We start from the raw sequence: 12354 nt of genomic DNA on the forward strand, positions 1-12354 counted from the left end.
TTTAAAAATAGAGAATTTATATATGTACAATAAAATGGACACAAAAATAAAAACAACCTCCACTCAAGAAATTAATTAAAGTTTACATTTCAATCTAAAGTTTTTTTGTTTTTTTTTTTTATATCAAGAACTACAAAAAAATCTTGTAGTTCTCTGTTTTGGTCACATAGGGGCGGTAAAGTTTTTTTCTATCAGTTCTGTTTCCTAAAATGAAAGTATAATGATGAAAAGTTATTTTACGACGTCACTCACCAATAATGTTGAATTGGTGATAATAGATGCAGAATTGCTCAGGATTTTCATTTATCCGTAATTTAACCAGCCGAGCTATCAAGAACAAATTATTTACAATAACGACGTGGGTGGGGAACAGCACACCCTGTCGTTCATAGTTGTCGTGGTAGGGGGCGATATTCACACGGAGATGGATTTGTAATGCGCCGATAAACCCAAAGAGAAAGAGACAAAGAGTGTGGCTGAAAAGTAAAAGAAGCCACACGATTAGCAAGAGAATTTGATGCCAGTGGAACAACCTTTACTCTCTTGTTTGATCACAGAAGATGTCTTCACTCCTCAAGGTGGACAGTGACATTAAAACCAAGGTGAGATTCAAACCCTATCGGAAGTCCCGTCAACAGCACTCCGACGTGTTATCGGTGTTCAGTAGCGTCATGTTAGCCGCGCGGGGTTCATAATGTGTGCTAGGCTGATAGCAGATAACGGTGGCTAGCCGGCGTGTTTCCGTCCCGCTGTAATCCACTCATGGAAGCGATTAAACGGGTTCTGGTTGACTTTGACGGTATTATTCCGGTAAAACGAGGCGCGAGTTCCTTTTTAGCGCATTATGTTCGAGTTGGACGCAGCAGGGAGAGCACATGCGCTGAAGAAGGCCTCGGTTGGGCTAAGTGAACGAGCCTTGGTTGTACCGGTGTTCACCGGCTTTGACTTAATTTAAGCAGATGTTTCCCCTTTTGTTCAAACCTCATAATAGAGGAAGTTGTGAATTTCTTGTTTATAAAATTAATTAATATTTTCTACAAAAGGGCGACATTTCCGCATAAAGTAATGAATAGGTTGCTTAGAAAAACTCCCAAATTTAATTTTTTGGCTAACCTTACCTTCTGTTAATTTCTAAAATATATAATCTAATTGGTAAAATCAGTTAAATTTTGCCAATTGGATTGTATATTTTGCTGGCAATTTTTGACTTGACGTTTTCACTCTTCAAAATTTCAGCAATTTTAGTAAAATTCTGCAGGAGATGCAACCAAAATAAAGAGAACTTGCTTCCGACCTCTTTTTTAAAAAAACAAAAAACAACCAGTGATGAGACGCCTATTCATAGTTAGTGACTCTGTCTGATTGCAACAGATGCTGAACTGGTCAAATATTTTTGCATAAGGTTAAATAAAATGCAGTTTCAGTGTTAATCACCAATCTTGTTGTTTGCAGGTTGATGCTTTCAGGGAACGTATCACATCAGAAGTAAGTGTCTTGTTCTGATGTCCCCATATATAATGTCCAGTTTTAAAGTGACTTTTCTCTAAAAATGTTTCCTTCTTCCAGGCAGAGGACTTAGTTGCAAATTTTTTCCCCAAGAAGTTACTGGAACTTGATCACTTCCTCAAGGTGAGTCGGTGTTTTTTTTTTTTTTTTTTTTTTTGGTTTTTTTGGGGAGAAAGATTTACACCATAATTTTTGTTTTTTACATCATTAGCTTTTACGTCTAGTATCAGCAAAAACTATTCCAAATTGGCAAGCCACAGTAGGACGTTTTCATACAAAATAAAGGAGATGTTGTTCAGGGTGGAAGAGGGTTTTCCAGGAAGATGAGAGTAAAAAAATTGCAGATTTCAGAGTTAATTACTGGTTATTATGAAAGCCTTTGCAAACTAACCTTTTTGAGATCATCTCATTTTTTTGTGCAAAGTATCTCCAAAAATCCATATTCTAAATTACAAAAAATAATTTAGGAGCATAATTTATGTATTTATTTTTGTCATGTGATAAACAAATGCCTTGTCAGAGTAAAAATTGGTGAAAAAAACCCAAGTTTTGGGACTTGTAATGTTGCTGTGGTTTTGACCACCCAGCCAGCACATAATACTCCACTAAAGGAGGAGTGCTACTTATCAGCCTGGAGCAGGGTGAAGTGTTGGCAGTGTGCCAACCATTGATCTGGAGAAAAGGGAATTAACCTTCAATCAAAAAAGCTAAGTGTTTCACCTCTTTAGAGACAAAATAATTAGAATAATTATTTGTAAAGAAGCTGCTTAAATGAAACAGTAGTATTACCTCAGTTTTATTTGACTTCTATTAATTGTACATGAATTGTTGCATAGTGTTAGTTTAATAACTGTCACATATCCTCACCACCACCTAAAGAAACCAATCCATCAATCGTGTAAATATTTTTAAGAATAACAGATAAATGGCCTCTTAGCATGCAGAATTTTCATAAACTTTGTGGCCACAAAGAATGCTGGGTTCTTGAAAAATTATAATTTATTGCAATTTGAGGATTCAATTTGCTTTGAATGTGATGTGATCCCTGATATTTTCTTGTTTCTTTTAAAATAACCCACAAAGTATCTATATGAACACAAACTAAGAAATTAAATTAAGAGAACAATTCTTATAACTCTGTTAGCATAACCATAGAAATTTCTCACATTTTATTGCACTAAGTTATTGTAAGATTCTGTTTTTTTTTTTTTTTTTAATTGAAGTTTGTTTTATTATTGTATGTTTGGTAATTAAATTGACACATTTTGTATTTAGAATTCATATTTTTTTGCTTAATTGCACAGTTACAAAAATATTCTTTTGTTGCAGAGCTCTTTCACTGTAAGACTGTATTCATACAATTAAAGTGATTGGGGTATATATTGTTTTCATTTAAATGAAAAAAAGCAGCAATTCCTACAGTACAGATGACAGATGTAATGCCACATGTCTAACATTGGTCATTAAAGTTAAAATGACCATGTTAAAACATTTGAAAGCTTGACTGATATAAACACTTGAGGAAAAAAAACATAAGTACCTGCTAATTTTAGCAATAGCGCATTGAGTCTCATCAATTTGTTTGCATAGCACAAGTGCATCAATCAGTCAGCGTCAGATTAGAATCTGCTTGTTTTGTTTCTGTCATTCTGGTGTCTTACTAAGATGATTTTAAATGTTGAAAAATTTTCATGGAACTTTGTTGTTAACCGCATCTGTTTATAACTTCAATACCAGTTAATGCCCAGTAAGGCAAGTAGTTCCTTCCAGGTTTTAGTTGCACTGTATTTTTCTACAATAATCTAATCCTGTTGAAACGTCTTAGGACCCCAGCATAAACATCAGTGAGTTGAAAGAGATTCACTCGGAGATTAACCTGACCGTACCGGACCCCATCCTGATCTCGAACCTCCACGACGGGCTGGAAGGGGTGAGTCGCGGTGCTCCGCTTCCTCAGCAGGCGCCTGGAGAACTGTAATGTGAGCAGCTTTTAATCCTGCTCTGTCTGTTTCAGCAAAATGCCAAGAAAAGAAAACTGGAAGATGGAGGTGAAGATGCCATGGGTGAGCTCGGTGTGAAAGGCCTCTCATGTGTCGCATCTGGCGTGCTTGTTGATGGTTTAATAATTACTTCTCATCTTCCAGTGACTGGCACTAAGGTCTTCGTCATGCCGGGTGGGATGATGAAGTGCAATGGAAACCTTGTTGAGCTCATCGAAAAGGTCAAGCCTGAGATCAGGACACTCATAGAGAAATGCAACACAGTAAGTCTGCAATGTCAGAGATATGTTTACTGTATAATCATTCATTTATCACCAACATGTTGGACTATGAAGGGCCAAAACTTCCACTCTTCCATATCATAATATGAATACAACTGGAACTAGACATAACATTTTGTGTCTATTGGAGTGATAGTGATAGGTGATATTCATGTCCACCTTTAAATGTTTAATTTTGCGTTTATCTCACCATTTCATGAAGCAAATTATTCTGTTACTGTGTCTCACCAAATACACCCTGATAACTGTTAACCAGCACAGCAAATGGACTTCAGATCACCCTTAACTATAACCACAGTAAACCAGCCTACTGAAGGCCCCTCCACACTTTCAAGGGAAGAGGGGCCATTTTTCAACATAAAATTGTTATATTGATACATAAATGTATTAATATATTTACAAAATAAATACATTTACAATATATTAGATTTATCATTTTAATATTGCAGCAAGAAAACTTTAGGAAATTAAAACATTTCAATTACAATTTGCTTGCATTACCTATGAATGTCAGCAGGGGGTGCTAACATTGCTGCACTTACAATGTTATCTCTGAAGATAACCTGCTGTGCTGTCTTCTAAAATTGGATGTCAATGTCTGTTTGATAAACACACTGAAATCCCAGTTATTCCTAAAAAAAAAAAAAAAAACCTCAAATTTCACTTCACAGAAAATGTTAAGGATCGGTCTTTTGAGTTTTTCCAAATGTCCAGCTGACACTTTACCATTAGTAACCTCCCACACTGTTGTTTTTCTCTCTCTGTAGGTGAAAATGTGGGTTCAGCTCCTCATCCCCAGGATAGAGGATGGAAACAACTTTGGCGTGTCAATCCAGGAGGAGACGGTAGCTGAACTCAGAACCGTCGAAGGAGAGGCGGCGTCTTATCTCGACCAGATATCAAGGTTTGCACATCTTCCAAACATGCTGCCATATAAATGGAATCCAGTGAGTATTTGACATTATAACACTTATTTTTTATTTCTAGATACTACATCACAAGGGCAAAGCTGGTTTCTAAAATAGCTAAATATCCGCATGTGGTGAGTAAATGTCGTTGTAGAAAAATCAATTTGTTAAATTAGAATGTTCTTCCTCTTTGCTCGTTAGATTGTATAAAACAATGCAAGGCTGTGGAGTTAAAGTAAAACTTTAGTTTATTTGAATGTCAATGGAAAAGAAAATGTTTTTTTTTCTGTCTTTAAATCAGGAGGACTATCGGCGCACAGTTACAGAAATTGACGAGAAGGAGTACATCAGTCTGAAGATCATAGTTTCAGAGCTCAGAAATCAATATGTATGTTTTGTTTCATCAGCATCCATTTACACCTCAATTATTCTCCTTTAACCTGGCGGAATATTGATTTATATTTTGATCTGCTTCCTCTAAAGGTAACGTTACACGACATGATCCTGAAGAACATTGAGAAGATCAAGAGGCCTCGAAGCAGTAACGCTGACGCATTGTACTGATATTCATCCAGCCATCTCAGCCTCCACCTCTGATCCCCATCTTGTACCGGTTTGTCTGCAGGACGACTAGACATTCACCAACTTCAATACAATCATCCAAGCCCTCTATTGAATTCATAGCATTGTAGATGGACACATGCTCTTACTTTTTTTTTAAAATTGTAATTTTTTGGGGGGTTTATTTGTTTTAAACCCTTAAAATTCTCTCAGAAAATGAGGAAATTCATTGTAAAGAAATGTTTTTCAATTTTAATTAAACATGTCTTCAGAACCTTGTGACATTTCGTTTGTAGCTTTCAAATACTCAGCAGTGCTTTGTGACTTTTTTTGGTCCCCTGCAGGATTTAAAACTTGATCATATTTAGTAAATGCAATACATAAGCTGTATTTTTGTTGTTTTTTTGTTGTTGCTCTGAATGTTATACATTATACCTTGTAGTTGTGATGGGAAAAATTAGAGAATAAGTTTTAGATCGATGGGCTTAATGGTTTTCAGTGAAAATGCTTAAGTCACCAGACTGTCTCTCATTATGGGGCATTGATGCTATTGAATAAAAGGTGTTTTTATAAGATGTCTTGGAATCTACTTTAATTGTGTGGAGGTTCAGGGCAGAGTAGCTTCTTGCATATATATTTCATAAAAGTTGAGAATTTATATGAAGTTCATCACTGTTAGAAAGCAGACAGTGGTTCCATTTGACCTCTGGGGTCACTGTAAATGCATTTAATGTTCGTAGAAAACATGAAATTTCCTTTTTTTACAAGTCTGTAAAAGATGTGTTTTTAAAGTTTCTTGGTTATATTTTAATATTTAAACAGTTGCCAACATTTAGTGTACTTACCCTTAACAGAGTTCAACCCAAACATCCATAGTAGAAATGAAACAAGTTAGTATTCTTTGTGTTAAACGTATAGACGTTTAAGATGGAATGACTTGCGAAAATAATTGAAATAACTTGAACTTCCACAGGGTAAATGGCCATTTATCTCCTTGTCTACTGTCCGTTGGATCTGTTCATCCACACATTCATCCTTTTTGTTCCAGTCTCAGGTTTCTTTCAGACTATATTTAAAGCTCGACATCTGAGAAAATATCCCATCAAAATATTTATATTCACACATTCATTTTAAATTTATACAGGTGCATCTGAATAAATGTAAGTACCAACTAAGCTGCTCAAACGGCAGTCAACACTGCTCCTCTAAGTCATTGAATGGGATTTTGCTGCATCTTTTTTTACCACATTTTTTTCTCACTCAACTTTCCATACATACCTAGAGACGACCTTCTGTGATCATTTTTATCCATCTGTACCACACCTTGAACAGATCACCACCAGTCCATCCACTCAAGGTAACTCAAAGGCAAGTAATCATGTAAACACACATCACCTAAGGTCAATTTGAGGAGACTATTTAATCTGATATGCATGTTTTGGACTCCTGAAGTAAGCTGGAGTACATTGAAGAAACCCACATATGCATGGGGAAAATCCCATAGCAGGTGTTCAAAGCCAGGAGCTTCTTACTGCAAACAACTGCACAGTCCTAAATCTGGCAACAGTCTGTCCAAATTGCTCCGTGTGAGGCACACTGTGTTGAAAATTTGCTCACCAGCTGGAGCTCATATTTGTTTAGTTTTTTTTTTTTCTCTGAACTGACTGTAGAGATAAGACAGATCAGGACAGTGTAACAGAAAAACAGCTCAGTCGAGCTGACTGATACGAATGTAAATCGATGCAAACAGTTGCTCAAATTCTCTGACGCAGTTGTGATGTCTGTCCCTGACGATTCTCTGCACCAGCACCAAGCGCAGATGATATCTAACCTCTGAATGTAGAGTTGCACCATAAAGTTTCAAGATAAGCGCCGGAAATAACTGGAAGAGATATAGGAGAAAAAGTAGATATGATGTTCCTATGTAAATTCTGGGATTTTATTTCTTTCTTGATTTCAGGTTAGCACAACCCTTGCATGCTGAAACATTTAAAAACTGTTTTACATTTACAATGATAAGTTTACATGGACTCATGATGATCATAATGCCATAGTTAAAAAAAAAATCACCTAGAAATATGCAAGTATTTTGTTCACACCTAACTTGCCACCAAATGAGTCCAATTATCTGATCCTGTATGTATAGATATAAATTATCTGACCTGTTTCTTCAAAAATGGATCATAAAAAGAAACTCTAATATAATCAATTAATGGGATTTGTGTAAATGTTTTTGAAAAATGTTCATCTCAAGTGAATATTTTTAACTACGGGCATCTTTTTAAACCATTTTAAATGGCAGTTGCAGGTGTGAACTGTGCTTTCAAACTGCTTGTCTTAAAACTAAGACTGGTGCAAAACGTTCAATGCTATCAATACAATGTGTGGTTATTCTCATTCATATTTTCCTATTATGAATGAATGAGTGCAACTGACGTGATCAGTTGCACTGATTGCATGTCTAATCAGTGCAACTTTGTCATTAATGACCTACAACTCAGCAGCAGTTTAAAGAACATAGCAGGCAGTGACGTTCCAGATCAAAGGTGTCCTGCAGTAATAATGACCCCTGCAATCGTGCTGATTTTAGTATCTTGAGTGTATCCTCTGAACAATGTAGGTTACCGAGTGCCAAGTATAAAGTGACACACGTGTTGTCTGCCTTGCTTTCCCCAAGCACACAACACTTTCTGCCCCTTGACCTGCCGTCTGTCTGACGAGTGAGTGGCTGTGGGGAAAGGCAGAATCACTGTGTGCGATTGCAGGGTGGAGGGAGCATGCTCTGGTTAATGGTTAATGGTTGTTCCGACCAGGGAATTACTCTGTTAGTCTGAAACATTTGGAGAAAACTGTCAGTTGACCACGGCCATTTTTAGACGTGGAGAACTCTTTGTGCAAATGGATATTCTGAGGGACCGATTTACTTTCAAAGCTCTCTGTCATTCATTGTTGTTCTCATCATTAAAACATTTTAAGTCCCCCTTAAAAGAATCTTCTTCCTAAAGTCACACAAGGTTGTAAAAATGTGATCTATAAAAATGAATCCGAAGGTACAATCTGTTAAAAAAATGGCAGACGATTATTAACATGTTGATGACACTGACATGCGACGAGACTCGCATGTCATTTATGTATGAGAGTACATAATGGGAGCAGGAGTTTAAAAAAAAAAAAGAGGTGTTGAATTTTTCTTTGAGACATAAAAAATACTGGATATTGCTTGCTCAAATAAAACATCCAACATTATTGTTTCACCAAATAGTAACAGCTAATGGCACAAAACAGAATCGCATTTATTGTATTCAAATGCACCAGATGCATGAAATGGATACAAACTGGAATCAGTGAGACTGCACACTATAAAAGTATTGTCTATAAGATCTATAAAACATAATATCTCTCCAATATCTCTTCTAATACCAGCAACACATTTAACCTCTCGATGTCAGTATTAATGACCAAAGCACAGAGTTCAAATCATTACACAAAGCAATCTGTTGTCATCCCGAAAACATTTTAGTCGTTGCTATCATTGTAGAAAAAGCTCACAATTCATTAAATCACAGACTGAAATCTGGACTTTTTGTGTGAGATATACATTGACATAAAGGAATTCAGTTGTTGCACAATGTCTGTATAAAATGTGTAAACATGCATTAAGATTTGCTTTGCAAATGGCCTGTGGTAGAGAACTGCTTCTCTATCTGTGGCTAAGGATGTAACACAAATTAATATGTTTAGCCCCTTTCACACTCTAAATTAATTAAGTTATAGCTCCTACTTTTTCTTGTTAGGGTATTCGTAAGTTCCCCTCCACTGAAATTTCAAAGTATTTTTTTTCAAGTATTTATTTATTTTTTGCTAAATAAACTGTTGAAGATATTGCCTCAACAACAAATTGACAAAAAATAGGCCTGTGTCAATGTTAGCTTTTTATCTCAGCTTATCAGGGTAATTTTTGAAATTCCTCCTGATGAGGGGAGAGCGAGTAGACAGGTGCAGAAATGTGGGGCAGATGCTCAAATTTTGGTTGGGATGTTTAATCAATATGCTGTAATATTGATTAAATGTCATTTAAGGCCCAAGGAAAGTATTTCAAAGATAATTAGGCTCACAGCCCTAAGGGCAACTAGAAATGACACTGGTACTTTGTTTTTGAAGTAAAATATTGGCTTCTGTTTATCAAAAGGTACGCTTGTTTATGAAAGCTTGGATTGCTTGTATTTTTTTAATAACACAAGCTGGTTCCTATTTTTGTCTCCAGTACAGCTTAAGCAACTCACCGATTAAATGTTGGTACTTGTTTCCCCAGTTTTCTTTCAAATATGGAACAACTAGTTCCTTATTCACAAGTTCTTATCCAACTCCATTCCTTTGCGAATCCTACAAAGAGCCCAAGGAATTAAGGTGGTTGGGATTAAAAGTGCAAAAGCACTCTTACCAAAAGATAGGATATAGAAAGTCATGTGGTTGTCTGAAGAAAAGGTCCACCCATCCAGGAGATGAAGCAAGAACAAGGAGATCAGAATGCACCCCATCTTGAAACCAGCATTTGCGTTCTTCTTGACCCCATGGTAGAAGGGAGAGTGCAGTCCCAGTCCAAGACCAAACAGACTACCCATGTTGCGTAGGAGGCTGGCAAAGGGTGTGGTGTCCAGGTGGATCCACTCTGGCTTGAGGCACCATTTCTGGGCTTTGTCTAGGGTCCAAAGCAGGTCCACTCCTACAATTTTAAGCAGCAGGTAGAAGCCAATAGCGAAGAAAGTCAAGAAGAGGGTGATGAGGAGGTATTTGCTCATGCTGGCACTGTAAATCCATTTCTTCTTGGAGACCATATCAGCAACCACTATGCCTGAAAAATAAATGAGAGGTGGGGTCTTAACATAAGGTTTCTATAAAACATAGTGAATCTTCTTTTAGAGCAAAGGATTTACACCAGTTTTATCCTAGTATTACTGAGAATGTCTTGAGTTTTTCAGACTGTCATCATACCTGTGATGACCCCCTCAACAACTTGATGTGGGAAGTGAGCCGCCATGAAAACCCTGGACATGCAGACGATCAGCACCACCACGACCATTAAGGTCCACAAGCTGATCTGCAGCAAGCTAACGGGATAACGATATAGAATCAGAAGCGCCAGAAAATTCTCAAGAGCGTTGAAGAAATATACAAATGCATTACTGAGAGACTCACCTGTATAAAAAAGAGGGGCATTGTTTTTCTTTTGCAATTGAAAGCACAGCGGTGACCATCACATACCACACACCAGCTACACCCATAGCATGACCTGAAGGGCTTCCTGGATTAGGAATACAAATACTGTTGTATACAGGTACGCATTTTTATTGTATTTTACTTTTAGAGGAAATCAAATAAGATTGTCATCTGAGAATACTTTTAGTTATGTTGCCGTATTTCATCTACTACATATATATAGATATATAACATTTGTAGGAGTATTTACTCTTTTAAGTATTCACTTATATCCCTATAGCCTTTTTTAAATGCATAATTTATTTATTACAAGATGCACCAGTTATGTCTATGGTCTTTTGGTGATAATCCTACTGTTGTGTAAATGGAAAGTTTTGATATATCTCTGCAAATGTTCTCAGTCATCTTCTCTATTTTGCTGTTTATCTTATTTTTTATTTTGATGGAAATGGGGAAAAAAAGACACAACAAAAAGTATTGTATAACAAGGTGTGCTTCAGTTTTGCCATAATCATTTCAGACATAATTCTAATCAATCTCAATAATTCACAAGATGTTACACTATCTTCCGTAATATCTAAACAAAAATGGTAAGCTGTGAATTGCTTTAGTGAAGAGAGAAACCAGTACAACTGGACAAAAGGCACGGGAGTTGAGAACTCATTCATAAATCTTCTATATTATATCCATTGACTAGAAACCAGAACAGAAGTCACCTTCTGTCAATGATTTACATAGATATGAACCAGACTTGGAGTTCACCATGCTACATTAATGAAATCAATGATTAGTTGATTCTTAAGAATAAGACAGACGTCATGTGATCAGCAGGTCTAGCCTGAATCTTACCTGGTCCAGTTTCACATGTGATGGGAAACTGCTGCAGCGATGGGGCCTTTCCTGCTCCGTAAAACTGGGTTTCATGAATCCACCAGTACGGCCGCTCTCCGGAAAGAACCCTGCATTAAAAATCATTTAAATCACTCTGCATGCTGTTAATGTGCACTTACACAACTCTTTTATTCTTTTATTTACCATTTTAGCACTAAATTGAGCCAGTCTCCAATGACAGCCACCCAGATTAGCCTGACCCCTGTGTCCTTGCGCATGTAGAACCACACGGGAAACAGGCAGAAGAACGTGGTGTGCAGATCGGCCACGGCAGAGGCGAGGCTGAACAGACCCTCGTACTTGCTGTATCTGGTCTGTAGATGACTGGTCAGCTCAACCCCCCAGCTGTGAAGGATATCCATGATATCGCAACTCAGACCTCGGACCTCGGGTGATAGCTGCAATCTGGGCTCCTTTGTCGTATGTGCAAGACCCAGTTTCTGCAAAGCTCCCTCTCAGAATGTCCTGTCTGCTGGTTCTCTGTGTGATCCCCATTGGACTTTACTCAAGGCTAGCGGATTTGTTTACCTTTGGGACAGTACAGACTAGCAGTTCCTTAACCTTTATACCCCTCCTGAGGCCATTTCTGTGAAAATCCATCCATAAAGAGACCAGTTGCTTCCAATGGTCATGTGTCAAATGTATTTGTAAAGCTCATTATAAAACAAAGCCAATTCAGAACTTGAAAATGTTCAAGTTCTGTACAACTAATTGAATATTTCAAAATAATAAAATGACATTTACAAAAAATAAAATAACATCTGTTCAGACAGATTTGATTGCAGGTGAAATAAAATTGGCACATACTTTTAAGTGTCCAGCATTGGAGATGTCCCAGTGTGTGGAGGTATTGAGTGTACCATGAAGTTCTTGAATATACTATTTCTTAAACTTCACATAGAAACAAAAAAAGTTCAGTGGTTCTGTGGGAGTATGAAGAGGTAGAAAGAATTGTGAAGTTGTGAGTTGTTTCTGTGTCCTAAAATCTAT

At 37.0% G+C, this 12354-nt stretch overlaps 2 protein-coding genes across 2 annotated transcripts; one reads left to right on the forward strand and one right to left on the reverse strand.

The window, feature by feature from the left end:
* The first annotated feature begins 437 nt into the window (after positions 1-437).
* On the forward strand, positions 438-5831 carry psme3 (proteasome activator subunit 3). The gene is made up of 10 exons (XM_055042891.1): positions 438-602; positions 1453-1485; positions 1567-1629; positions 3332-3436; positions 3521-3569; positions 3651-3769; positions 4555-4691; positions 4775-4829; positions 4997-5083; positions 5179-5831. The coding sequence occupies exons 1-10, from the start codon at positions 561-563 to the stop codon at positions 5257-5259; spliced, it is 771 nt and encodes a 256-aa protein (XP_054898866.1). The 5' UTR covers positions 438-560; the 3' UTR covers positions 5260-5831.
* Positions 5832-7181: 1350 nt separating this feature from the next.
* On the reverse strand, positions 7182-11862 carry g6pc1a.1 (glucose-6-phosphatase catalytic subunit 1a, tandem duplicate 1). The gene is made up of 5 exons (XM_055042889.1): positions 11509-11862; positions 11323-11432; positions 10453-10558; positions 10249-10364; positions 7182-10108 (listed from the first exon to the last, which is right to left on the reverse strand). Exons 1-5 carry the CDS (start codon positions 11724-11726, stop codon positions 9603-9605), a joined length of 1056 nt encoding a protein of 351 aa, XP_054898864.1. The 5' UTR covers positions 11727-11862; the 3' UTR covers positions 7182-9602.
* Between the last annotated feature and the right edge of the window lie 492 nt (positions 11863-12354).

This window comes from Poeciliopsis prolifica, unplaced genomic scaffold (assembly GCF_027474105.1).
Source record: "Poeciliopsis prolifica strain line A6 unplaced genomic scaffold, Auburn_PproV2 SCAFFOLD018, whole genome shotgun sequence".
Classification (NCBI taxonomy): domain Eukaryota; kingdom Metazoa; phylum Chordata; class Actinopteri; order Cyprinodontiformes; family Poeciliidae; genus Poeciliopsis; species Poeciliopsis prolifica.